The sequence below is a fragment of the Eubalaena glacialis genome, chromosome 1, assembly GCF_028564815.1.
Source record: "Eubalaena glacialis isolate mEubGla1 chromosome 1, mEubGla1.1.hap2.+ XY, whole genome shotgun sequence".
Classification (NCBI taxonomy): domain Eukaryota; kingdom Metazoa; phylum Chordata; class Mammalia; order Artiodactyla; family Balaenidae; genus Eubalaena; species Eubalaena glacialis.
The window spans coordinates 238,829,453-238,857,382 of record NC_083716.1 but is presented as its reverse complement, the minus strand read 5'-3'; the positions used below and the strand labels follow the sequence as shown (position 1 = coordinate 238,857,382).

Sequence of the window (27,930 nt, the reverse complement as noted above, 5' to 3'; positions counted from 1 at the left end):
AGAATTAAAAGCCCACATGCTTCTGAGATGCCCTTTCCATAGAGACCAACACCACCTACGGCTGGACGTCGCTGAGGCCGGCCTTGGCTTCCTCGTTAGCCTGCGCCCAGATGGCGTGTGTGCGCTGGTGCCATGCAGAGTAACCGTGCACTGTCTGTTTCTGCCTCTGGCCAGCTGAGAGCTGCACCCGAGCCCGTGGGTCTTGGCAGTTTTGTTGCTGCCGCTACTGCCTTTGGCCCTGACCCCGTGGGGCTTCTGAGGTTGGCAGTGGACAGACCAAGGAGAGAACACTCTCCAGAGCTGCTGGAAGTCCAGGCCTCATAGCTTTGCCTGTAGATTCTGAGCCAGCGAGTGCCCCTGCCTAACTGAGAGGTCACCTGTCTCCATGGAGACGCCCCAGCGGCCATCATGGTCCTCTGCTATTTAATAAGCGCTCTTGAATTTGGGGTGGAGTGGTCGAGGGTCCACGAGAGCGAGCGCGGTGCGCTTTGCTCCCCTGATGCGAGGCGCCTTCTCCTCCTGGCTGTTGGAAGGAGAGGGAGGCCCCGTGGGATGCTCCGTGGGATGCAGCCTGGACCTGCCCTGCCGGTGGGGAAGCCAGCGCCTTGCTCACAGCTGCTGCTCTGCGCGGTGCTGGGGAAACGGGGATGCGGGGGGGCGGGGGGGGGACGGGACGGGGTGGGGCTTCCCGCTGAGGCCCCGCCCCGAGGGTCTTTGGCTGTGAGCAGCGCCCGACGAGCTGCCTGCCTTTCAGTACTGACAAGAGCCCCCCACAGGCCGCCCCTTTCCTTTCGTCTTTGAAGCTGCAGCCTCACATTTCTGTGACCCCTAAAAGCAATTTAGAAGCTCAGCCCTGGCTCTCTCCCGACCAGTAGCGCTGCTGGCCCACGCGGAGCGAGTTCCTCTCCTCCTCGCCAGCCGGCGTTTTGAACTTTGGCCATCACCGTCCCGTATCTTGATCTCATCTCAGAAGCCTGAAGGATCACTGCAGTCTTGTGTCTTCCCGGTCCTCTCAGATACGCGCCCCTTTACCTGGGCTCCTGGCGACCAGGGGGCCCGCACTGCCCTTCATCTTGGGAGGTGGAGCCCTGTGTGTGCCCCTCCCCACCGTAGGTCACGCATCCACGTGCCTACCTGGTAACGGGCAGCTGCCCACCTCTGGCGTCTGCGGGCCGGCACGGCGCCTGGCTGAAGAAGGAACTCGGGATTTGCACTTCTCTCTCTGTTTTCACTCCCCCTTGCACCCTCGTCCTCACTCAAACAGCCCCTGATTGAGAGACTATACCGGAAACGGGCGATGGTGGGTTTTGTGCTGACCAGGATTAAGGAAGACGCTAGTTGCTTATGTTCTCGTGTCTGTGTCGGTTGAGTCTGTAGCTTTTACAAGAAAAACATGAGAAATTGAGCCATCAACAACCTCTCGTAGGCGAGGGGTTGCATGAATAAGCAAGAAGCGTCAGGAACGCTCTTGAGCCCAGTCGGTGCTTCCCCCTCAGGGCGAGGCCGGGCTCCCCGCTGTCCTGGGGCCTCGGCCTGGGGTGGGCCTTGTCTCCCTGACCCCCAGTTTCTCTCCTCCTCTGGTGCTCCAGGAGTTTGTGTCGCCTCTTTGAGATGGAACAGTCTCCCTCCTGGGTCCTCCTGTCAGCACCTGTGCAGAGAGGGCCCGGAAGTCAGGGGTACCCCGAGCTCCCCCTGACCCACAGGCTGGGTGCTCCCAGAGATGGTGGGAGCCCCAGAAACGCAGCTCAGGAAGCATCTCAAGGTTACATGCTCTCTGCATTTTAATCGTTTGTTGTTTCTCCATTTAAAATGGAGATCATTCGTCTAAAGCCATTTAAACTATGTAATTGTATCATACCATCAGTCGGCTTCTGTTTTGATGATTTACGTATGCTCTCTTCACAAAGTATCATATTGTTAGTGACATTTGGCAGTGGTGTTTGTCAGACGGATTTCTTGAGCACACAATCGAATTAGTGTCATTAAATCATTAGTGAATTTGAATAGGATTTTATAGTTAAAAAGGGAATAATTTTTAAAATGTAACTAAAATTGTTAACCTGGGTAAAGAAGATCTTTCCTAGGGTTTCGACACTCAGTGTTGCACTTGTACTAGGCGCAGTGTCTTTGTTGGTCGTGGCTGATTCAGGAGCCCCGTTCCCCTTTCTGTCCTGCGCAGTTAGTTTTCTTCTCCCCAGGATGGGGTCCGGGCAGCATGGTCACTGAGGCCCAGGGCTGTGAGAGTAGTGAGTGCGGTGTCGGTGGGTGTTTATGTCGGCTGGGATAGCCTAGGTGATCACCTGGCAAATGTAGCATTACCTAGATTTGCTGCTTTGGGGGTTGGTTGTGTGTCATTTTTAATTTTTTAAAATTTTATCAAGGGAATCCCTATTTCCAGTGTTCCTAATGGAAATGTAGTACAGCGTAAACAAGCAGAAGCGGTCCCTCCCTGCTCTCCCGTCTGCTCCCCAGCCCCAGGTCTCTGCTGGCTTCTGCTCCCTGTTTGTAGATGGTCTGCTTCGTCCTTGCATTAAAGATCCCATGGGGTGATTATTTCCCGCTTGCTGGAGAGACTAGGCTTTCGCCCTCCATCCCCGGCCCCCGCCCCCACATGCAAACACTGCCACTTTTCGGGTGCTTCATATACTGAGACCATCCTTCTGATTAAAGAACCATCAGGGGCTCCATTCTTGTGTCTGTGTGAGTGCCTATTGCAGACACACACCGTGCAATGGCTTCATGACCTCTCTGATACAGCTCTTAGCTTTCCCTGGAGTTAGTGATTTCCTCCCTTCCTATTGGCTGAGTTCCCTATGCTCCAATGCAAATCCAGTCCCACAGTCTGAGAAACCTGTAAGCTCTTCTCATTGTGGGCAAACGCTGGTGATCATGGCTACAGTTTCATTCTTATACTGCAGACTATCTTTCAGTATAATGATGTAGTAACATGATTTTTGCACTTCAAAGTATCTGAAATATGAATCTGTTATATCTCTAAATCAGGATCAATGGTTTAAATATTTGCTTTATGCAAAAAGGAAAACAATTACAGCATATAAGCCAGCACAAAGTCCTTCCTGCTTGAGTGGTGATGGCCACTATTCTATAAGACCGCAAAGAATCTGTTACATGAGTGTCTCAGTCAGCTTTGGCTGCATAACAAACTACCCCAAATATAGTGCTTACTACAGCAGTCATTTGTTTGTGGAGGGTTGTCTGGGCTCTCTCTCATGCTCCTGTGATCAGCTGTGAGCTGCCCAGTGACTGGGTGACCTGGAGTAAGTAGCCTCACTTCCAGTCTGGTGCTTGGCAGCTGGATTATCTGCTGGTTTCTGAGTTCCAAGCTCAGCAAGAGGGCAAGAGTGGTTTAAGCCTCCATGTTAGTCATGGATGCTGTTGCCTCGCTGGCCAAGGCAAGTCTGAAGGTCAGGGTGAGAGCTCGTATGGGAATGCACCCGGAGGAATGGATATTGCAGGGCTGTGACAGACTGGGCCTGGGGCGCAGTCACCTTCTCCAGGAGGGATCCTCACCTTAGTCCAGGGACGGCGGGAGAGGGCGTGGTAACAGTGATTTTGACAAGAGTCGGGGTGCACATGAGGAGGGCTCAGGGGTAGGGAGTCGGGGTGCACCGTGAAGAGAGGAGGAAGGGGACAGGGCTGTGGGCCTGGACGCTGGGAGCCCCCCGTGCAAGGCAGAATCCCTTGGCCACCTTCTGAAGGTTCTGGGTTCAGGCATGCCACCCCTTGACCTCCGTCCGTGGCAGTGATGTTTCCATAAATGTGTGGTTTTTTGCTGTTTGGCAAATACTGACAATTTTGTATTGGGAACGTATCGAATATTCCATTTCACTGATGGAGACGTGGTGAGCATTTCGGAGTAGAACGCGATGCTGACCGTGCCGTCTGGGCTGTGCCTCTGGGGTGCTGCCGCGTCTCATCTCCAGAGTTCTGCATCTTCCAAAGTTCTGATGACAAACCTGCTCTCCAGTCCTTCCTGCAGGCTTTGTTCATGTGAATCCGTGTCTCCTAAAAAGCACTGTTTCTCTTCGTGGTTCCGAGAGGAGTGGGAGTGAATGCCTATGTCCACTCAGCCACGCTCACCCACACGTCTGACCTCCTCATTAACCGTTTGCTCACAGCATCCTCCCCACAGATCTCCCTGGAGCCGCCTGCACCCTGGGAGGAACACCTGCATAGGTAAACGGGAGGAGGAGGGGGAAGGTCCCGGCCCCGGGACTCCCCAAGGCTTGTGTACGAGAGAGGAGCAGGGCCCTGCTATTTGCATCCCAGACAGTGTCGTTTTTCACGAGGAATGTTTTCATCATGATCTCTTTCTGATCGCCACAGTCATTAATGTTAATTATTGAATAATTGCAAATCACAGAGAAGATGTGATTCCAGCGCTGTTAGCTAGGAAAGCTGTTGCATTTTGGAGTGGATTCCCGTAACCTTATATTATGTAAATTGTGTGTGTGTGTACCTATAGTTTTATGGAATTGGGATTATACTGACATGTGGTTTTTATTTACTATATTGTTAACATTTCCCTTTACCATTACATACACTTCAAAAATATGATTTTAATGGTTTTATTGTAGTCTTACAATGAACCCCAATGAATTTAAATAAGCACTAATAGTTGAAGAGTTGAACATTAAGGTCATTTCCAGTTTTTCTTCTGTTTTTAGTGTCCTCGTTCATGAATCACATGCCTTTGTCTAAACAAAACAGAAATGGTATTGCTGACCCAGGATAAGTCCTTTTCTGTGGCTTTTGTTTGTTGCCATGTTTCTTTCCAAAAGCTACACCAGGTCCTGGGTATGCATGTGTCTCTCTGTCTCTCTCTCTCTCTTTCTCTCTCTCTCTCACACACACACCCCCCCTTGCTCATTCCGAGAGCAGAATAGTAAAGCAGCAGTAACCACGACAGCCAGCACTTGCTGACCTGTCCTGGGTGGTAGCTGCCTCTGCGGGGCGCTGCAGGGCACCCTCCCTCCCACCCACAGCCTGCTGCGCGGGTCGCTACCCGCCCCCCGTTTTCCCTCTTCCACGGTCCGCACACAGCGGGGCTGGCCGAGCAGTGACTGCCCTCCCAGAGGAGAGGGGCCAGGGCTGACCCCGCAGTCTGATGCATTAGTGGAACTTGTTCACATTCTATTTTGATGCTGTCTCATGTCGTGCCTGCATTTCCTTGATTGTGGTTCGCCATATTTCTATACGCTTGCTGCATTTCTTCTACCAATTATCATTTTCTTTGCTGTTTTTCTATTGCAATGCTTGTCTTTTTCTCATCAGTATATGAGTGTTCTTTATAAATTAAGGGCGTTATTTCAATGTCTGTTATATTTTGTCAATTATCTACTTGGCCTCGCCTCATTCATGAAGCAAAGCAGTTTTCTAAACGATTTAAAAAATGCCAGCTCTGTCCCATAATCAGCTCATATTTATCTGGCTGAGTCTGTCTCCGGCCCCCTCTGTTCCTCGTACCAGCCCCGCCCAGTGTCAGCAGGAGCCTGTGCTCGTGTTTCAGGATCCGACTGTGCAGGTCTCCACTCCCCACACATTCGTTCTTCATTTTTAATTCCCTCCGCTTGTCTCCGGGTGAGCTTTTATTTTTCCAGGTGAGCATCAGAATCATTTCTCATACCGTCCCCCAAAGTTGCTCTGGAAACTTAACTGAAGTTGCAGCAAGTTAATAAATCAGCAGGACGTCTACTAATAACTTTCTACTGTTAACTTTCTAATCCAGGAATATGGAATTACCACCTGTGATTTGAGGCTTCTTCTGTCCTTACGAAAAGTCTTGTTTTATTTTCTTAATATAAGGGCTGTAGATTTTATATTTAATTATTCTTGGGTATTTTATATATTTTCTCCTGTTACGCATAGAATGTTTCTCCATTTTATTCTCTACTTGGTCACTGTCAGTGTAGAGCTCTTGATTTCATTATTATTTGTTAGCCAACCAATGTCTAGAATTTTCTTCTTAGTCCTAAGAAATTTGTAATTGGTTATTTCGTGTTCTCTAAGGAGACAATAATGTCATCTGCAAATTATAATTGTTTCCTCCCTTTTTGTCTCGATGCATTGACTAAAACTTCCGTAACCATGTTGGGATCTTGGAAAGTTATCTGTGACAGCACGTGCGTGAGGGCCCCTGCCCACGCCATGGACTGCGGTTGTGTGGCCGAGGCTGGACCCTGGGTGAGGGCTTGCCCTGGGTGTGAGGCTTGCAGGAGAGCAAGGCAAAACCGGGCCTCCCCTCCCTGTGCTGGGGTCTCCCTCAGGGTTGCATGGGAAGCACCCTCTCCAGGCCTGTTACCATTTTCCTGTGGTGTCAAATCAGGCAGCCACACTCCCGGGCTGCAGAGGTAAATAAAAGCAGGTGACTCCCCAAGGACAAAAGGCCTTTCCTGGGTCCTGTGTGGAGAGACCTGGCCTTTTTCTCTTAGAAGAGATTGTTGGCAGGGTCGGTGCTGGACACAGTTTAATCATCACCTGAGCTATTTGGTAATTTTCTAGCACTCATCAGGATTCTGATCGTTTTCATCACAGGTGAGTTTGCCCGTTTCCTTTGCCGAGGCAGGCTGCTCTCTCCTGATGCCCGTCAGGTAGGATGGGGAGCGTGGAGGAGAAGCCAGGCTCTGCCTTCGTCCCCAGCAGCCGTCCAGGGACCCCGGGGGCCTGGGACACACACACGGGGACCTTGCTCGTCCTCAGCCTCACCCGACGGAGCCCAGAGAGAGGTGGCTGCTCGTTTTTTTCCCTTTTCTTTATGGAAAATACTTTGTTTTTCCCTTACTCATTGTTTTTATTGTGGTAAAATTCATATAACATAAAACTCATCACTTGACCATTTTAAAGTGTACAATTCGATGACGTTTAGTACATTTACAATATGGTACAACCATCACCGCTGTCTGGTTCCAAACCATTCTCATCACCCCATGAAGAACCCCTGCACTGATATCCAAGAGTTATGCCCCATTTCCACCCCACCCCCTGCCCCCCATAGCGCCTGCAACACTCATCTGCCTTCTTCTCTGAATTTGCCTGTTCTGGACATTTTATATAAATGTAATCATACAATAATGCGTACTTTTTTGCGTCTGACTTCTGTCATAACATTTTCGAGGTTCTTCCACGTCATAGCATGTGTCAGTACTTTATTCTTTTTTATAGCTGAATATTCCATTGTATGAATGTACCCTAATTTGTTTACCCATTCATCTATTGATGGACATTTGGGTTGTTTCCACCTTTTGGCGTTTGTGAATAGTGCTGCAGTGAACATCAGTGAACAAGTCTGGTTTAAGCAACTGTTTTCAATCCTTTGGGGTATATACGTGGGAGCCGAATTGCTGGGCCGTAAGATAACTCGGCGTTTAACTCTGAGGAACCACTAAACCGCTACCTCACTTTTTTTTAGTCTCAGTAAATCTACATAACGTAAAATTTGCTATCTTATCCATCTTTAAGTGTACAGTTCAGTGACATTAAGTCCATTCACATTGTTGGGCAATTATCGCCAACATCCATCTCCAGAACTTTTTCGTCCTCTCAAAAATGAAGCTCTGTCGAACAAACGTGTGGACACCAAGGGGGGAAAGTGGCGGGTGGTGGGGGTGGTGTGGGATGAATTGGGCGATTGGGATTGACAGTATGCACTGATGGGTATAAAATGGATGACTAATAAGGACCTGCTGTATAAAAAAATAAATAAAATTAAATTAAAAAATTTAAAAAAAAAAATGAAGCTCTGTCCCCATTCAACACTCCCCCAGCCCCTCCTCCCCCAGGCCCTCCTCCCCAGCAACCATCATTCTACTTACTGCCTCTGTAATGACTGCTCTAGGGACCTCATGTGAGTAGCATCATACAGTACGTGTCTAGAACAACCATTCTTTTTTATCTTTTTTTTTTTATTATTGATTTATTTATTTGGCTGTGTTGGATCTTCGTTGCTGCGCGCGGGCTTTCTCTAGTTGCGATGAGAGGGGGCTACTCTTCCTTGCAGTGCGTGGGCTTCTCATTGCGGTGGCTTCTCTTGTTGCAGAGCACGGGCTCTAGGAACGCGGGCTTCAGTAGTTGTGGCACATGGGCTTCAGAAGTTGTGGCCTGCGGGCTGTAGAGCGCAGGCTCGGTAGTTGTGGTGCACGGGCTTAGCTGCTCCGTGGCATATGGGATCTTCCCGGACCAGGGCTCGAACCCGTGTCCCCTGCATTGGCAGGCAGATTCTTAACCACTGTGCCACCAGGGAAGCCCTGGAACAGCCATTCTTAATGTGGGTTTAATGATAAATTTCAAGGGTTTGGTGGTCAGGGTTATGTGCCCGCAGTGGGCTACCTAAGGTAGGCCATGTTATCTGGCAGGCACGGTCATCAGCACATGGCTCTGTTTTTAGACCCTCTGTGTGCACGCCGATGGCCTTGTCCACGGTGCGCATCAGGGTGCGAATGCAAGACAGAATCGTCCAGAACCAGGGGCGCCACTGCTGCTGCCCTTTCCCATGGCTGGCCACACGCCTGCACTGGGGACCCCTGAACCCAGACTTTCCTCTTAGTTACTTAGCTGATTTTACATATGTACATAAAGTACTCAAATGAATAGAAACAAATCGAATGGGTAAAAATCAGGATCACCCTATCTTTGTGAGAATATTATGTTCCACATGTTAGATGATGCCATTAAGTGGGAAAAAAATGAAATAGCTCCATTTAATTCTCTGATGTTTCCAGGGCTAGGAGAATGGGCAGCAAGCAAATCCGTCTTTGGGCTTTTCTAAGAATGTGAACCTTTGAAGATGGATCTTGATAAGTAAACTGATGGTTAAATGTGAACACAGAAGGAATTGACCTTAGATTTAACCATCAGTCATTCTGTTGTGTTTCTAATAAAAAAAGGCAGAAGAGAGCTGGGGTAGTGAACCTCCTCTAAACCTCTTACAGACCAAATGGGGGGGGGTAGTGAGTAAGCACGGGGGGGCCCCAGCCCCCAGGAGTGTCCAGGAAGAGACGTCCTCTACACACATTCTCTCCCAGTGGCCAGGGCGCGGGGTCCCCAGGGCCAGCTTGTTGGCACTCCATGCTTCTGGAAGCCTCTGTCCTGCTCTTTGGCACTGATGCCTCTGGGAAGGGTATGCAGAGGGAGGGTACAAACGTGTGTGAAGAGGGAGGGCCCAGCTGGGGCTGGGGTGCCCCAGGTCTGGTGAGGAACAGCAGGGGCAGGTGTGGGGGACCCCAAGTGCATGGCTGACCCCCAGCACTCACCTCGACTCTCTCCGTGACCCAGCCTGTGTGCCCCCTGGGACTTACCTGTCTGGGGTTCTGATCAACGGTTCTCATCAGCCTTTGTTCCACTTACTAACAGCACTCTGAGCCCAACCGTTGCTTTTTGTCAATTTCCAGTACTTACTTGTGGATTTTGGCTGTGACTGTGGCTCCACTGTGGAGAGGAGACACGAATCTTCAGAGAACGTGCTTCCGGGAGGGGTTTTAGACAGGTCCGTCCTGCCGGGACCAGGAGCCCATGGGTTCATGGGCTGTGAGTGGACGAGGAACCTGGGGACGCTCCCAGCGTGGATGCCACCCCCGCTGTGGCTCCGAAGCAGCCAGAGTCCAAAGTCGGGGCTGAATCCAGTGACCCTGGCGCTACAGCCTCCCCGTCTACACTGCACGGCGGGGACCGGTCCTGACATGTCTGTCTGGCAAGTGCCATCCTGGGAGATGGGGGCTCATCTTCCACGGTTCCTGCTTGTGGACCAGACTGCAGGCCCCATCCTTTGGGCAGGTCTCCTCAGAATAAATCGCTTCAGATGAAAAATACTGTGTGCACATTACACATTTTAAAGCATCTTGCCGGGTCGCCCTCCGGAAGAGTTCCTGCTCCTTCCAAAGCTGTATTCAGCCTGGATGTCCCTTTCCCAGGTCTCACAGGGTATTTCCACTCTAATGGGCAAAAACTAAAAACGATTTCCACTCTTTTATTTGCATGTCCTTTTTTACTAGTAAGGCTGAATTTTTATACGTGTGTGTGTGTGTATAAAATCTGTTGGTGTGATTCATGCTGTCTCCATGGACAGGAGAGAGCTTTAAGAGCTATTTAGTTGAGCATGTGACTCTTTTCCTTGCAGGGAAAGGGATAACATTGAAAGGAACCTGGTTTTATGGCACTGGGAGCCAGGCCATTGTGTTTACTCTCTTTATTACCTGTCCCAGGTAGCTGGAGAGATGTTACCTGGGGCCCCAGCTTCCGGGTCACCTGAGGCAACTTTTAATGAGCCTGCAAGACGCACTTAGGTTGCCATAACCCTGGTACCTGGGAAAGCGCGTGGCAGCCGAAAGCCCTGCGTCATCCCTGAACCTGTCTGTGCCTAATTAACGGGCTTACGGTCAGGAATTGCTCATAAACCCAGCACTTTGGGTTTCTAAGAAGTTGTTTATGGGCAGGTGGATGGCCTTGTTTGACCTGCTGCCCCAGGGGGCGTTGATGGCCACTCCGGCTGCCATGCTGGGCCCGGCTTTTCCTTTGCCACCAAGCATTCGTGGCACACGAGAGTGTCGTGCTTATAAGGCGTCCTGCTCACCTTTCACTGTGCCCTCTGTGCTGTAGGCTGCCTGCAGTTGTAGAAGAGAAGGGTCGTTTTGTGTATTTCCAAAGGTGGCAGCTGCAGAAGTTTGTTCTACAAAGAAAACCGTCTCTTGCGCTGGCCTGCGACATGGTTTTTATCTCATTCCTCCTCACTGGCTCTTGCCGATAAATACACTGCCTTTGATCCGGCCCAGTACCCTCACGGGCTCGCTCAGACCTACTGTCTGCAGAGAGAAGACAGGGGGTCAGACACAGCCTGCGTCTTCAGTCAGCCCTGAGCCACCACAGGCAGTGTGTCCCGGTGGTGGTGAGCCCATGGAGGGAAGGAGCCAGGATGCCCTGCAGACGGAGGGGACCCGCCACTGGTCTCAAGGGGATGCAGCTTCCAAGGCACTCCACCTGGGAGGAAAACGTGTGTCACACGAATGGAGACTGGGTGGTGAGGGCGGAGGAAGGGGAGGCCGGCCAGGCTCTCCCTTGACCACTTTCACCCATCACTTCTCCCCTCCCCCTCCTCCTCCTCCATGCTCCCCTCCCCCCAGCACTCACGGCGATGTCCAGTCCGCAGCTTCCGCAGCGTCCAGAGTGCCGGGTGTCTGTGATGCCGGCCTTCCTCTTGCTGACCAGCATGTTGATTGATGGCTGACCTTTTTGTCTTTGCAGCATTTGAGTATCCAGATTTGGGTGGGAACATGAATGACACATCCAGGGGACCTTTTGATAATGCTGATGTGCCATGAGGCCAGAGGGAAGAGTGATTTTGAATGTACTGAAATGGGGGTGCCTCTTCGATTTGAGCCAGGAAATCCAGTGAGATAAAGATGGACATGGTTCCGTTTTGAGGACCCCATAGGGAAGAAGAGTTCAGTCGCAAATGGTCCCTAGAAACCATGGCCAAGTAGCACACGAGCCTGGAGGTCAGCATCCAAGAGAAGATGCTCTCTATCAGAAGTGACCTCCGAGGGTCATCGGGTCTGCCCTGTACTTCCCTCAGATAGTGGGCCACATGATGCCTTAGAAGTTCCTTGACCATCTTTGAAAAACCTACACGGCAAGCCTGTTGGGCCTTTGATGCACAGAACTTCCGGGTTCTGCTCCCAGGTGGGCGTGGACTTCACCGTGGCAGCCCCGTGTCCCCACAGCAGTCCCGGCTCTGCACTGTCCGTGCCAGGCTTTTACAGTGTCGTGCTCTGGGGCATTTTGGGGAATCAGAGTTGTGGTTTCTAATTGCTCCTTTCATTAACACTCAGTGACAATATCGTTTTTCTGGGAGTTTTGTCATCCTGTGAATTTTAATCATCAGGGTCTGGGGTGGTTGTTTCTAGCCTCTTTGTAATGACAACTGAGAGATCTCGCTTTCCTTCTGGGTTCTGGGTGAAAAGTAAATATTGTGAGACCATATTAAGCGAATTTCCGCCTGCGCCTCATGTACACATTAAATGAACACTGAGCAGTTGAAAGGGAACCCGGGGCTGTACGTAAGGCGATCTGGGGGTGTAGGTAATACCAGGAGGGCGAGGTTCTTCCTCCCAAGATCCGTTGTTCAGGACACGGCCTTGGCTCCCTGACCAGGCAGCCCTCTGAGTCGTCCGTCTCTGAAGGCTGGCCACGCAGGTGGAATCCCAGAGCGGTGGGCAGTGGCCTGGTGACAGCCGCTGGGGGCCTTTAGCCACAGACACAGCCATGGGGCCCCCAGGCAGGATTCTCTGAATCCATACGGATCAACAAATGCTTCTTCTGGCAGAGGTGCCTTCCTCGGTGTGCGACCCTGTTCTGAGAAGAGCAAGTAGTACAGCTCTGAGTAGTGCCTCCTGGAAGAAAACTAACACTAATAAGGGACATGGTTTAGCCGCACCTCATTTACTCTTTTGTCCCAGTGGTGTCATTCGCTTTTCCTTTTAAAAGAGAAGAAAACATCACTGTCTTGAAATGTATTAGCAAAGTTCTTAAGCTGATCTTATGGACACGCACAGCGACATCAGCTTGAAGGGACCGAAGCTCAGCTCGTGGTCAAACCAGATTGTATTGACTGCTGGCAGCAATGACTGCAAAATTGGGAAGCTGGCTTGGAGATCTGCTCTTGGAATTCAGCCACCCGCAAAGGCCTCTGCAACCTTCTTCCTGCCCCTGAGTTCCTGTAAGCCGGGTGTTGGGAATGTAACTTGGTTTTCCACAGACAGCTCTCAGCAGTGGCACTCAGTGTGCAGGGACGCCGCGGGTGGGTGCTGAGCTGGGTACCCACTCCTGGTGGCCACACCCCTGCACGCCCTGCTGCACGACGCGGTCTGGGAGCCCCGGGCCGAGGAGCAGTGTCACCCGCGGGAGGTGCAAGCTGCTGCGCGGGGTCCGGACACCGGCTCCTCTGGGTGGTCCGCGGCCGCCTCCCTCCCCCTCCCTTCTGCACGGGTTTGGGCTTAGCTGCACCCGCCTCTCTGCCATTCTGTCCCTGTGGTCCCAGCTGGAAAGGAACCCCCTCCCCTTCGCGGCAGGGCTTGTGGGCAGGGGCCGTGGGTCCCCTGCTGCACGTGCGGGCACAGGTGTGACCAGCCCGCCCGGCTCCGAAGGGGCCCTGCCATCAGGTCCCTTCCACTGCAGCAGGGCCGGGAGGCCGGGAGGCTGGGAGGCCGAGAGGCCGGCCATTCTGTCTGCAGAGGCTCCCAGGTGGGCCAGCGGGGCCGCAAGGAGGTGTCTGCCACGGTCCCCGGGAGCGGCCACAAAGCTGTTTCAGTGTTTCAGTCCTGCTGTGTCTCACACACGTGGTCCATGACGGGGAGCTCGCTCATCGGTGAAGCTTCCTCGACGGAGAGTCCTGGGGCCTCTTGGGTGACAGATTGCCGGCTCCCCCCAGCCCATCCCTCCACCCGGGGAGGACATGGGGGCCCACCTGGAAGGTGCTGTGGACGAGGGCGGCTCCGTGCAGGTGGCCGGGGTGGAGGACGTGGGCAGCCAGGCTGGCCCCACTCAGGTTCTCAGGTCTTTCCCGAGGTGGCAAGTGCGCGTGGCCGGAGCCCCGGAGAGCGGGGGCAGGCGGGGGTGGGGAGACAGGCAGAGAGGGAGACAGAGACAGACTGAGAGGGAGAGAGGGGGCAGACACGGGGACGGGGAAGCCGTGGGGCGGGAGGAGGCGGCACAGACCACCCACCTGGGGGCTTTTGCTGGTCGAGGTTTGAGGAAAACCGGTGTCCGGTGTGTCGGCTTAATTGAGCCTCTTCCCGCACCCCCGGTCCGCGCTGGCCGGCTTGTTCTTTTTCACCTTTTCCAATGCGATAAGTGACAGTGGCATTTGATTGCTGGTGAGCTTGAACCCTTGTCCCCCATTTATTTTTAACCACTTTTTGGTGAATCTCTTGGTCTTTTTGCTCACCTTCTTAGGGGCTGCTTACCATAGCCTTAGTAACTTACCACGGCCGTCTCTGTGCCACGAACACTGCAAAGAGGTTTCCTCATTCATCTTTTGCATTTTAATTTTGTTTACAGTATTCATTACGAAGGTAACTTTTTACGTTGTCAATTCTGTCATTTTTGAAAATACGTGACATCATTTACACACGACGAAACGCACGGGCCTTGAGTGTCTGTGTGCCGCGCTTCGACGGTCGTGAGCCCCTGAGCAAATGCTGTGTGTCAGACAGCCCACACCCTAGACAGCTCCCGCCTGCCTCGTCTTCCTGCTTCACCCAAGAAGCAGCCTTCTTCTGATTTTTATCACCATGTCTTAGGATTTCCTGTTCCCGAACTTCGTGTAAATAGAACCTTTGCATGTTGACTCTCTTCTCTCCCGTATCCCGCAGCCCTGTCAACACTGGACTCGCTCGCTTCGCTTGTCTTGCAGCCCATGCGTGTTTTTTCCCGTCTGTGCGGTTTATTCTTTTTCATCGCTGGGTGGGATTCTCACGTACAGACACACACTTCTGCCGCTGGGTTCACATCGGAGGGACACCTGGGGTGTGTCGGGCTGGGCTGCCGTGCGCACAGCTGCCACCCACAGTCCCGTGCAGGGCTTTGCGCAGATGTGTGTCCCCGTCTCTTGGGTCAGTCCTGGGTGTGGGGTTGCTAGGTCTTGCGTGGGTGCGTGTTTAGCTTTGTAAGGATGGGCCAAACAATTTCCCGAAGCTGCCACACCATTTCATACGCTTTTGCGTCATTCTCCAAAAGGCATTCCCAACGTATGAGATGGCATAAATCTTCAGGCGTATTTTCTTCTAGCAGTTCGGTCATTTTTATTTTCATTTCTGGCATTTAGCATGGAGTTATTAGGAGACGTCCCCGAGCAGCCCTGCTTCCTGTGCAGACTGAACGAGGTGGTCTCCTTGGAGACGCGGGCCGGGCCCAGGGCGCGAGGCCCCCACGGCCACACCAGCGCGGGGACGTGCTGGCCCTCCGCTGATCTGCTCGCGTGTGTCTGTCTCGTCGTTCTTGTTTCGGGGCGAGGCTCTGACCGTCTCTGTCTCCTCCCCCCCTGCCCGCAGCAACAGCAGGAGCTGCTGGCCGTGAAGCACCAGCAGGAGCTGCTGGAACACCAGCGGAAGCTGGAGAGGCACCGCCAGGAGCAGGAGCTGGAGAAGCGGCACCGAGAGCAGAAGCTGCAGCAGCTCAAGAACAAGGAGAAGAGCAAAGAGAGTGAGTGCGCGGCGGGCGGCGGGGCGGCGGGGCGGCGGGGCGGCGGGGCGTCGGGGCGGCGGGCGGCGGGCGGCGGGGCGGCGGCGCGGCGGGGCGGCGGGGCGGCGGCGCGGGCACCCTCCCCAGGCAGCTCTCCCCGCTGCCCCGTGGCCCAGGCCCCAGAAGCGGAGCCCCTGGCCGGTGTCCCTGCCGGGGCTGTGTTCCCGGGCGCCCCAGCTTCAGGGCTGGTCCACAGCTTTGTCTTCACTTGGGAGCTGCAGGGGGCATTCAGCCCCACTTTTGGTTTGACTTAAGCATTTTCAAGAACGTTTGCAGACTCCTAAGAACCATAAAGCAGCCCAGATGCATAGTGAGCTTCACCTGTGTGTTCAGCCTTAACTTCTTTAAAGTCGTTTTGTTTTGAGGGCGTCTGTGAGCACCTGAACACCAGGTGGCAGCTGGTAGGCTGCCCCTTGGCTGAGAGGAGACGCGGTGACCCACCTCTCAGGTTGCACATTTGCCCTTTGACCCCAGTTTTTGCTTTCCATCGCGGCTGTGCTTGTGTGAAGACCAGCCTGGTCTGTTATCCTCCAAGAGACACCCAACTGGATCTTAGCCAGGAGACTCTTCTGGGTGCTGTTCCCCCTTTGAAAATTAGGCGGAATTCCCCATGTCAGCGCTGGACAAAGAGCCTGGGGCTCGCACGAAAGGATGGACGCAGTTCGGCATTCCATCCACAGGGTGCTGTGTCCCTCCCAGGTTGTGGCTGAACAAACACTCCCTCGTGTGTATTTGGGCTTCTTTGTTTTGATAGTTTGTCGTTTGCAGCGATACACCCAGGACCTAAGGGGGGCGAGTGAACCCACTCTCACATCCCCAGGCTCTGGTCCTTTCTGCCCGAGACCTCAGAGCTCAGGTGAACGCACTGGCCCCGTGTTAATCCTGCGTGTCAGTAAGTCAGGATGTGCATTTCTCTCCTGTGTCGGGATTTGATGTCGTGACCGTGTGGTGATTTACTCTACTGATGCTCATGAGTTAAAATAGAAGTCTTTAGACACTTTACCAGTACGTATCAACCTCGAAAAACCTCAAAAATTCTTTATCCTCAACTACTGAAAATGGTTAGCCCTGCAATCAAATCCCGCTAGCCTTCTAAGTCTGATTCTCTGGGAATTCCTCCTCCGTTGCCGGACCCCCAGGTTGGGAAGCCTGACGTGGGCCTCAGAATCTTCTCTCCCGTGGGTGGACTTCTGTGGTATAAGTGTTCTCCAGTTTGTAACTCACCCACCCAGCGGTTATGGGATTTGATTTCGTTGTGATTGCGCCCCTCCTACCGTCTCACTGCGGCTTCTCCTTTGTCTTTGGATGTGGGGATCTTTTTTGGTGAGTTCCAGTGTCTTCCTGTCGATGACTGTTCAGCAGTTACTTGTGATTCCAGCGCTCTCTCAAGAGGTAGTGAGCGCACGTCCTTCTACTCCGCCATCTTGAACCCAGTATTTGTACGTTCTTAGTCGTTTTTATACATAAAATTAGCAGCTTTTCCAGTTATTACAGCATTTCACTCTTGAAATAAATACACTTTAAATGTATTTTCCCTTTAACTGTCTGATAGAGTCTCAATTTAGAAAGCAGGTCAGGAGAGTTTTTATTCCACGTGAAATCTAGTTTTTCTACTAGTATTTGAAAGTAATTACTAAATCTGAATGGTACATCTCGTTGGAGCACAACAATTTGGTGAGATGGTGATGTACAGGCTCAATGATGGCCCACAGTCGAGATTCCAGAAACGAGGACAGAAAGGCATCAGGAGAAGCGGAATTGCAGGTTTGGGTTGGCTGCTTGCACCTTGGTCTGTGGGCCACCTTGCGGCCCCGCAGTGGGCTGATGTGCCAGACGGGGTCCATCACACTCATGGCCCTCACTCCCCGGCCTGCTGGCTCCCATGGCGTCCCCCTGCCACCCACCCAGCTGGTCCACATGGCCACGTTGCTCCTCACCACCAGGCTGGTTCATGCTGGTCCACACAGCCAGGCTGGCCCTCCACCAGGCTGGTCTCACCACCACTTGCTTTGTGCTGAGGGTGCGGCCAGGGTGCTGACCACACCTGAGCCTGTAGCACATGGTGTCAGGAACCACCCCCCAGTCGTGACGCACTGATCTGGAGCAGAGGACAGGTGCCAGTGCTCTCATTTCTAAAACTCCTGGGACGACTCTAAGGTGCAGTGGAGGCTGAGAACCAGGGTCGGGGTGAATGTCCCCTCTCCGGGTTAGGGGCCCGAGCGTCTTGGCGGCTCAGTGGGCTCCCTCCGTGGCTTCCATAGAAGCTGCCCCGTGGCCGACAGCACCCCGGTCCTCACAGGCGCCCTCGGGAGGGGCTCTGCTGCGGGCAGGATGGTGCATGGGGTCCAGAGCTAAGGCGCACCTGCTGAGTCCCGCGCACCTGGCCCCTGACATGGCGCCGCTCCCTGCCCGCCCCCTGTTCCTTGCCTTCCCCTCTGTGTGCCTCCTACACGTGCTTTTCTTTGGAGCAAGGGAATGGTTGTCTACGGAGGATGGAGGGTTTAGATTGCTAGGGTCGGCGAGTCTCTGTGCGCCCGGCGCACCAGCAAACCCCGGTTCGCCAGCTTGGTCTACAATAGCTCCTCCTAGTTTGCCAGAAACTTCCAATAAAAATAACGTCTTCAGCCTCACAAAATATGAAAAGATTTGACTTCAGAAAACATGTTTAAAGTAAAAAACGACTTCTGCTGCCTGCTTAGCAGGCCCTTGACGAGGCTAAGGAATGTTCTCTGCTTCCCTCCAAGCTGGTGCCAGTGGCGGCCCCGGCGGTTTTCAGCTTGTGGGTTTGGGTGGTCGGGTTTTATTATTAATAACGGACTGTGTACAGTTGGGTCCTTGGCATGCTTGTGCAGCCCTCAGAGCGTGGCCTTGAGAGAAGGCAGGCCTGGCAGGCCGCGTACTGGACGCCGCTTGGGCTCCTGAGCGCGCAGGGCCTCACCCATGAACGAGAGTCTTGTTTGTGCAGCTTACGGAGCGTGGGGCGGGGAGGCGCGCGCGTGGCGTTCAGCATCTCCACTTTGTAAGCGTTTGAAAAGGCAGTGCGGAGCTTCCGTTGTTTAGTTTCTTGGGGTTTTTTTAAAAAATGAATTTCTTTTTGAATATTTAATCAAAAGTTTTGTTACACTTAACATTTACTGTACTTTTAATTTTAAGTAATTCTGCAGCTTTCTTGTGCTCATTGATACCAGTTAATGCTATTGATTTGGTAGAACAGTGAATTATTAGAGTTTATGGCAGTTTTCATCCTGTTCAGCATGAACACACATCTTTAATCAGTTTTATTTAAATTAACCGTGTTTAAGACTCTAAGATACACTGTCTTTAAATTCATATCGAAAGGAAAAATCCAACGGAAAACAAGTCTCGCCCTCTGGGCAGTTTGGAACTAATGGAACTACGTGTTTTTCGCTGTTAGTTACAAGTACAGCCTGTGGGGGAAGAAGGTGCCATTGCTTGAGGGAAGTCGTTCACTTTGTCTAAAAAATGGCTCAAAAGGGTGGAGATAAAAGATGGAACACCGGACCCCAAGAGAAGTTCTTTGCCCCGTTTGCTGGGGAAGTCGCGCCTTCCTCAGAGGCGCAAACCTGGCAGATGTGTCCCCATTCGGGTCTGGTGTCACATGCTCCAGGGCCTCCGGGGCCGCTGAGCCCCTGGGTCTCTGCCCCCAGCAGGTGGGCCCCGCCCAGATCCCCCTTCCCCGCCTGGGCTTCCTCGAGGGCTTGCCCTCTGATCGCTCCCCCAGGGTTTTATTTACCTCTAGCCCCGCTGGCTGGTTCAGTGCTGGCACATAGTACGTTCTCTGTAAAGCCTGTCAAATGAATAAATGATCATCAACAGGAATTAATTTTTTCACGTAAAAATTGAAGTATTTGGTATTCATTTACTGAAGGTGTTTTGTTGATGCTGGAACTTTCATTTAAAGTGGAGAAATCTTCTGAGAGATGGGTATATAACTAGAATGATGAAGATTAAAATCAGCATCTTCCGTTGTGAATTCTCTCCCTGTCAGGGAACCTTCCAGGTCATTTTATGGGGAAGGAAGTCAGGGTTTGGGGACGTGGGTTTGTTTTCCTCTGACTCCATAAGAGCCTGGCAAGGTGCACTCGCCCACCCTAGAGCTGGCCGAGGGCCACGTGTGTCCGTGGCCGCCCGGGGACCCCTCAGACACACCTCCTCCTGTGAGGGCCCTGCAGGCGGCTCAGGGGACAAGGGTACCGTCCACCTCCCAGCCCAGCAGGTGCCTTGGAGGTACCTCAGCCCCCGCCAGGGATGGGCCAGCGTTCCCCCGGACAGGGCAGCTGCCCTTGCCCGCCACTGCATTTATTGTGCGCGTGCCCTCCCTGCTGGAACTGGGCGTCTGTCCTTGTCCCTTCTTGGAGCTCAGGAGCCCATGGTGTGAGCCTGGGGTGTGGCCAAAGCAGGGAGAGTGAGCTCTTCCTCACCGTGGCCTGCATGGTCCGCTCTGCAGGGGAAAGCGCATCCACGTTAACAGGGCTTTCTGAGCAGGTCGGGCCAGCTGACCCCCAGCTTGTTGGCTCCTGCCCCCTGAGAACCCTGCTTCTCGTCCTGCTTTGCATCATTTACTCCTTCCGGTCCTTTCAGAAGGACCTGAGGGTCAGCTCCTCGGACAGGCCCTCTGGGTCGTGATCCCCCTCGTTGACCTCGCCCCGTCCCCGCACTGCCGCACACTGGAGCCAGACACCAAGCCCCTCATTTGGCTCCCGTTTCTTTCCTGGCGGGGTTGAACCTACCTTGCCCACTCCCTGCTGTAAAGGGCCCTCTGTCCCCCCCCCCGTTCCCTGCCTCCCGCCCCCCCCCCATTCCCTGGTTGGGAGGCACTTTGTGTTGTGACACGGTCTACACTTTGCATATTTTGTCAAGTGTCCGCGTGCGGCTGAGAGGCCGTCAGGAATGCCAGGGGGCTGCGTGTCAGGCACGGTATACACAGATTTCAGTGTTTCTATGAGTGTGATTTTTCAGATGAGACAGACAGGCTGAAAGTATTCAGGACGGTCCAAGTCCGGCCCTGGCTGCATTTGGAGGGAACCCAGGGGCCTTGCTCGGAAGCGGAGGTGCGATTTCATACTTCCAGTCACTTCCCAACGCCTGCTCTGGTCACCCCTCCCGTGGCCCTTCGTGCTGGGTGTCGCCAGGTCTGTAACCCTGGGTCTGGGCTGCTCCGCCTGTTGGCTGGTGCACCCACACGCACGTCGCGTAACACGTGGAGCTCGGGCACGCCTCCCTGTCCAGTGACGATGAGTTGTCTCCTTGGACGCCGAGAAGGCCTGAGACAAAAGCCCGCGTGTCCCAATGGACCCTTCCAGATGCGCTCTGGACTCGGTTTAGGGCACTTTCCTTGTGCTTCCCTGGCTGCTCTAGTTCAGATCGCTCTGCAGCGTGGAGGACCCTATTCCCAAGGGGTTTGTTCTGCCTGACCCTGAAGTCCATCATGAAACGGCCACAGTGGGATGCTGCCTTTAATGCAGACCTATTTATAGCCAGACAAAAATTCAATTTGCGAATGATAACAGATATATTTGGAATTTGATAAAGGTGGCAAGAAAGATATTTATTTTTCTAATGATATTAACAATTTATTAGCAATTTCTCAAAATATCTGTAGAGTCTCATACACCAAAATTCATTTCATACATCAGAGTGAAATGTGAAAAGATAATAATAGAAAACCACTAAATGAATGAAAATCCAACACCAGAAAAACAAGGATAAAATGAAACTGATTGTTTCCCAAACCAGTGAAAAGATCAAATTCAAAGCTTCCAGGAAATGGAAAAAAATCACAATGGATAAACTAGAATAGATGCCATAAAAACAAGCACTGGAACATCTGAATTAGAAAAAACTGAGTCTTTTCCTTCCAGTGTTGGGGAAAATGCAGCTCTCTCGTCTCGTGTTTCTCCTTTAGCCTTACGTAGACACCACACTCCCACAGAGCCTTTCACTCCTGACACTTCTGGTCACCAGACATGTGTAGGATTTCCCCATAACAGGCAATTCTCTGCAACACCGGGTGGGTGTCCTACAATTTCACTCCATTCTGACACTGTCTCCCCAGAGCAAGCGTCAGATCTCGCAGGTTAAGGACTCAGTCCCGTTGGAAGATGAACAGCCAGATAAAGAGATACAGAGGGTGAGGTCTGGGAGGGTCCCAAGCACAGGAGACTCTGTCTCGGTGGGGTCGGGGTCCCCCTCCCAGTGCGGATGTGCTCACCAACCCGGAAGCTCTCCAAACCACGTGCAGTTGGGGTTTTGTGGAGGCTTCCTCACGTGGGTATGGTCAATTACTGACTCCACTTACAGCCCCTCTCCCCACTCTGGAGCATGAGGGTGGAGCTGAGAATCCCAAGCTTCTCATCAAGGCTTGGTCTTCCTGGTGACCATCCCCCATCCAGGAGCCCCCATTAGAACAAGAGATGCTCCTCATGCTCTGATCACTTAGGAAATTGCAAGCGTTTTAGGAGCTCTGTGCCTGGACCAGGGCGGAGACCACTGTTTTCTGTTATCTCACAGCATCAGAATAGAATCCACATTTTAAAGGGAAATGCGAGACCAGGAGAAACCTTGCACGTGCAAGCAGAATGCAGAGCCGAGAGCCAGGACTCTGGTGAGACCGAGCCTAGGGGCAACCTCACCTAGGGCCGTCCGCCCTCGCTGCCCTCCCTGGCCCGCGTGGCGCTTACAGCATGAGTGCGAGGTTCAAATGTGCTGCACCTAGCACGTGGTGGCTGCCAATAAATGTATTACTGAAGAAAAGCCACACGCACTAAAGGCTACACGTTTAAAGTGTACACACAGACCCACAGCAGCACCACACACGCAGCAGGAAGACTCTGAAAGAAAAGTGAGCCAAGGACGTAAAGGTGCATCACTGGAGAGAAGAACCAGTGCACGTCCCGGTGGTTATCAAGGACCTGGCAGAGGGATTCCAGTCAGTCTTCTCATTTGCAGCAAGTCGTACTCCTGAGTACTGATAGACAAGGGCCAGGTGGTACTCCCGAATCCTATTATAGGTAGAGACAAGGGCCAGGTGGTACTCCCGAATCCTATTATAGATGGAGACAAGGGTCAGGTGGTACTCCCGAATCCTATTATAGATAGAGACAAGGGCCAGGTGGTACTCCCGAATCTTATTATAGATAGAGACAAGGGCCAGGTGGTACTCCCGAATCCTATTGCAGATAGAGACAAGGGCCAGGTGGTACTCCCGAATCCTATTATAGATGGAGACAAGGGCCAGGTGGTACTCCCGAATCCTATTATAGATAGAGACAAGGGCCAGGTGGTACTCCCGAATACTATTATAGATAGAGACAAGGGTCAGGTGGTACTCCTGAGTACTGATAGACAAGGGCCAGGTGGTACTCCCGAATCCTATTATAGAGACAAGGGTCAGGTGGTACTCCTGAGTACTGATAGACAAGGGCCAGGTAGTACTCCCGAATCCTATTATAGATAGAGACAAGGGCCAGGTGGTACTCCCGAATCCTATTATAGAGACAAGGGTCAGGTGGTACTCCCGAATCCTATTATAGATAGAGACAAGGGCCAGGTGGTACTCCCGAATCCTATTATAGATAGAGACAAGGGCCAGGTGGTACTCCCGAATCCTATTATAGATAGAGACAAGGGTCAGGTGGTACTCCCGAATCCTATTATAGATAGAGACAAGGGCCAGGTGGTACTCCCGAATCCTATTATAGATAGAGACAAGGGCCAGGTGGTACTCCCGAATCCTATTATAGATAGAGACAAGGGTCAGGTGGTACTCCTGAGTACTGATAGACAAGGGCCAGGTGGTACTCCTGAGTACTGATAGAGACACAGGGTCAGGTGATACCACTGAGTACTGATAGACAAGAGTCAGCAGTCCCGAATACTATTATAGAGACAAGGGTCAGGTGGTACTCCTGCGTACTATTATAGATAGAGATGAGGGTCAGGTGGTACTCCTGAGTACCATTAGAGACATGGGTCAGGTGGTACTCCTGAGTACTGATAGAGACACAGGGCCAGGTGGTACCACTGAGTACTGATAGACAAGAGTCAGGTGGTACTCCCGAATACTACTAGGTAGAGATGCAGGATTGGGTGATACTTCTGATTACTGATAGAGACATAGGGTCAGGTGGTACTCCTGGTTACTGATAGAGACACAGGGTGAGGTGGTACTCCTGAGTACTGATAGACGAGGGTCAGGTGGTACTCCTGAAGACTACTAGGTAGAGACGCAGGATCAGGTGGTACTCCAGAGTATTGATAGAGATGCAGGATGAGGTGGTACTCCTGAGTACTGATAGAGACTCAGGTTCACTGGTACTCCCGAGTACTAATAGAGACACAGGGTACCTGCTCCTGGTCTGTGGCCAGTGAGGTTGCACTTGATGGTCATGTATAGAGGCATTTTGGAAAACAACTTAGAAGGTGCTTCAGGGGCTGTAATATTGTTTTGTTGGATGTAGGCATTTTGCTCATCTCTTCAGAGGACATAATCCTAAGCGTGGGGGATGATATTTACTTATAAATGTTGATACAACATGGTTTCTAACAAGAACAACAAAAGGAAATGTCTAAAAATGTCTCCCAGTTGGGAAAGGGTTTTGTAAACTCTGCATCGCTCACCTCGTGAAGCGTTTTCCCACCATTACAAATGCTGTTTGAATTCTGTGTGACAACAGGGAAAACACTCACCGCTGTCTCTAATGGAAGGATAGGTCCGAAGTGCCCTGGAGTCTGATTGCAGCTCTGAGGAAAACGGATGAGGTGCCGGCAGACCTTGAGTCAGGGTGGTGGGCTTGGACTTTATTTGTGTGTGTCTATTTCTCAAATTGGCCAGTTTTCTCTAGTGGGGCTGTGAACAACCGCTGCGACCACCAGGAGAAAACACAGAACCCAAGATTTCAGCTTTAGTCCGACTTGGTGAAATGCGCTTTGTCTCAGTAGGTGGCTGTAGGCTGGAAGGAGCAGGGACATCCCCTGACAGGGTTGGAAGGGACCCCAGCTGCCCTGCCCCTGCCCTCTGCCCAGGTCCCGGGAGGCACGCCTCACCCCTGTCGCACGGATCGCAGGCACGATGCTTCAGTTTGCACAGAACCTTTTCTCTGAGGCTCTGTTCCTTCTTGCTACAGTGAGAAAGAAACCACCCTGCTGCTCCGCCTAATTCAGGACCTCCTTTTATGTAAGAATATTAGAACTTCCTTCAGCAGTGGGTTTGTGTTAGGTTACAATAGGATTTTGTGCCGATTACCGCTGCATTTTAAATAGGATGCAATTACGTAAAATATTCCTGGGAAGAAGATCTCTTCCTTCAAGCCGTCCTGTCCTTCTCTTTTCCTTGAGATGCTCTCTGGCGTCGGCAGCGTCCTGAATGGGAGTCCCACCCTCTCCATCCCTTTCCTGCCTTTTCTGGCACGTGGTTCCGGGTCCCCTGGGGCAGAGCCTTGAATCACCCGCCTCTGCTTTCTCCCGCGCCAGGTGCCGTGGCCAGCACAGAAGTGAAGATGAAGCTGCAGGAGTTTGTCCTCAATAAAAAGAAGGCGCTGGCCCACCGGAACCTGAACCACTGCATGTCCAGTGACCCTCGCTACTGGTATGGGTAAGTGGAGGGGCCGGGTCTCCCCTGCGCCCGGGTGCACGGGGTCTGGGGGTAGACCGGAGTGGTGCTCAGTTCTTCACCCTGGAGGGCGTGGAATTAGAAACTCCATGAGCCAGCAGCACATGTGGTCAGACCAGAGTGGTCTGTTGGATGCACGTGGCTGTCGTCCAGGTGCGGAGGGGGCCTATCTTTAAACAAACCTTAAAGAGATGTTCGTGGGGCTAGTGCCTAACCATTATTCTTGGCTTCTCATGCAATTTTTTGGCCACAAAAAGAACCTCTTAAAAAGGAACTCTGGTCTAAATCGTCCGTATGCACCTCCCGAACTTCTACCCGATGTGTTATTGATTCCCAGGCAAGTCAAAAGCACCTGTGGTCTTTTTATTGTTTTTATACTAAGAACCCTCTCCCAGAGCCTGCATAATTGACAGAGACCACAAAGTGCCTTGTTCGTGCTCAGAACTGAAAGCCAAAGAAGTCTTTAGCTTTGTGGCCAGGATGCTCGTGTGCCGGGGGACTTCCCTCTGGGCCCGTGCGCGGCTCAGCGGGGCTGGCGGTTGACACATGCCGAGTTGGAAGTGGAGTGACAAAGTTATGTGGCTTTAAACCATGGTCAAAGCTGCCTCAGATTTTTGCTTTGAATATACTTTTCTACAACTTTCAAGGGTTTTTTTTTGTTCTGGAAGAAACCTCATAGGGTAGTTTTCGTACATGAAAATGTGATTATCATTAATTCATTGGGGGGAAAATGTAGCTCTTCTGGAGCCCCCAGATGGACAACGGTTTTGCGAAAATGCCGCCAGATCCCACTGGAATGAACCCATTTGTTTCAGTAGATGACGTTGGTTATCGTGGTACAGCGTGAAAGGCATTGCTGTTCCGAGGCCGTCTCTGCTCTGAGTGTCTGCAGCCGCTCGTGCCGCACCGACGCTCAGGCCGCACTCACACAAGCAGGCAGTTGCCCATGCCGTTCAGCCCAGAGCAGAGACGGCAGCGGCGGTCCCCGAAAAGCCATTCGCAGCAGCCACGCGCCCCGGAGCGATGGAGAGTTCTGGGGCAGCACACCTGGGGACCCCACGACGTGGCCACACCGATCCGTGGTCTCCCCACTGGTGACCGCCCCCTGGGTGTTGCAGTGGGAAAGCTCTATTTCCCCCCTTGCGGGGGGGTTGCCAGTCAGATGCCCTGCAGCGTAGTAGGTCAGGTAGGGCGGGGGGAGAAGCCGGGCGGGCGGGGCGGGTGAGGATGTGGGGACCGCCCAGGTGTAGCCCGGTAGGGCAGGGGTGGGGAGGTGCTCCTAGATCCTCCATGGGGGAGGGGATGTGATCCGAGGGTTGGGAAGTGCCAGGAGCCGTTTCAGGAGAGGGCCTGTCCCGGGGAGGCGAGACCAGCTGGGCGGCTTCGGGAGCAACAGTAAGAGTGCTGTGGGCCCAAAGGAGGTTGGGTGGTGAGAGCAGAGGTCATGGTCAACCACACTGGGTCTTCGGACAGTGGCCACAGTGACGTGAAGAGAAGATCGGGGTGGCCGGTGCCAGGACCCCGCGTGAGTGGTGGGGTGAGGTGTCCAGGCTGGCAGGAATAGAGGCCATGATGATGTGCTTGTACCTGACGGGAAGGACGGAGCCCGCAGGATGGGAAAGTGCTGGGGGCTGCCGGGGAGGGGTGGTCTCCGCAGAGCTGCATGTGCCAAGAGGTTGGAAGGGAGGAAGGGCTTTGGGGATGAGGGGTCAGCAAGGAGCACCTGGGAGCCGAGAAGGGGCAGGTGGGGGCATGCAGGGCGGCTAGGCCTGGGGGCAGGGTGCTAGAGGGGCTGACATGCCGCTCCCTGGTGAGCAGGGCGGCTGAGACCTGGCGGAGGCTTGCTTGCCTGGGTCCAGCGTTTGGTGGGGAGCTCCCTTTTTCCCGGGGGACTGGGCCGTGCAGGCTGCAGTGGGGAAGGACTCGTCTCAGCAGAGTCAGCCGGGGATGGGTTTGTTTGCGTTGGGTTTGGCACCTTTCTCGTTTTGTTACCCAAAACCAAACCAGATCATGGACCACATTCACTTGCTGCATGAAGGCAAAACTTTGCTGGAAAACCAATCTTGACAGGGAAAGAACCGCACCTCAACCCTGGCTTCGTGCCATACATGATAGTCAGCTTAAGTGTCATGGACCTGAACATAAAAGCTAAGTTGTTAAAACTTCCAGAAGAAAACATAGGAAAAAGTTTTCATGACCTTGGGGAAGAGGTAGGCAAAGAGTTCTTAAAACACCAAAATCTTCAACTATAAACCAAAAAACATAAACTTAATCAAAATGTAAAACTTTCACTCTTTGAAAGGCACCCTTAAGAAAATAAAAAGGCAAGGCACAGGCAGGAAGAAAACATTCGCAATGCATGTATCTGACAGAGCACTTGATCCAAAACATATAAAGAGCTCCTACAACTCAATAACAAAAAACAGGCAACCTACTGAAAAAGTGTGGGCAAAAGACGTGACCCGATACCTCACAAAATAAAGATGCAAATGGTCAGTAAGTACATGAAAAGATGGTGAGTCATCCGGGAAATGCAATGCACAGCAAGATGCCCCCTCACACCCAGTGGGTTTGAAATTGAACAAACCCAGTGTCAGCCAAAGCGTGGAGGCCCTGGACCCCTACATGTGGCCAGTGGGGATTGAAGTGGCACAGCCACCGTGGCAGTTTCCTATGAAGGTAAACATACGCCCACCCCATGACCTGGCCACGCTCCTAGGTGTTTCTCCAAGAGAAGGAAAGTCTTCCATCCGGGCAAAGATTTGTGTCCCCATGGTCATAGCAGCTTTATTCATTATCGCCAGGGAACGGAAGCAGCCGAGTGCCCGCCAGCAGGTGAGTGGTGAGACGGGCACCCGCTCGCTGGTCTGCTGCTCAGCGAGGCCCAGGGCTGCCCGCCAACACCTAGAAACGTCAAGCTTGGTCGAAGATGCAGAGTCTGTGCCTTGCGATGCCTTTGCAAGCAGTTCTAGGGTCAGCACAGCTGAGCTGTAGTGACAGGAAGCCAGGCGGCAGGGGCCGGGGGTGGAGATCCCTTGCCAGAGGGCAGT

The 27,930-nt window shown here is 52.6% G+C and overlaps 1 protein-coding gene across 5 annotated transcripts in view; it reads left to right on the top strand.

Annotated features, from left to right (window-relative positions):
• Positions 1 to 27,930, top strand: part of HDAC4 (histone deacetylase 4) — a 242,482-nt gene that overhangs the window by 134,528 nt on the left and 80,024 nt on the right. For all 5 annotated transcript variants that reach the window (XM_061189010.1, XM_061189002.1, XM_061189016.1 and 2 more), the window contains exons 4-5: positions 15,060 to 15,210; positions 24,742 to 24,862. In XM_061189010.1, coding sequence (XP_061044993.1) covers positions 15,060 to 15,210; positions 24,742 to 24,862 — 272 coding nt within the window. The remainder of the gene's footprint in view (positions 1 to 15,059; positions 15,211 to 24,741; positions 24,863 to 27,930) is intronic.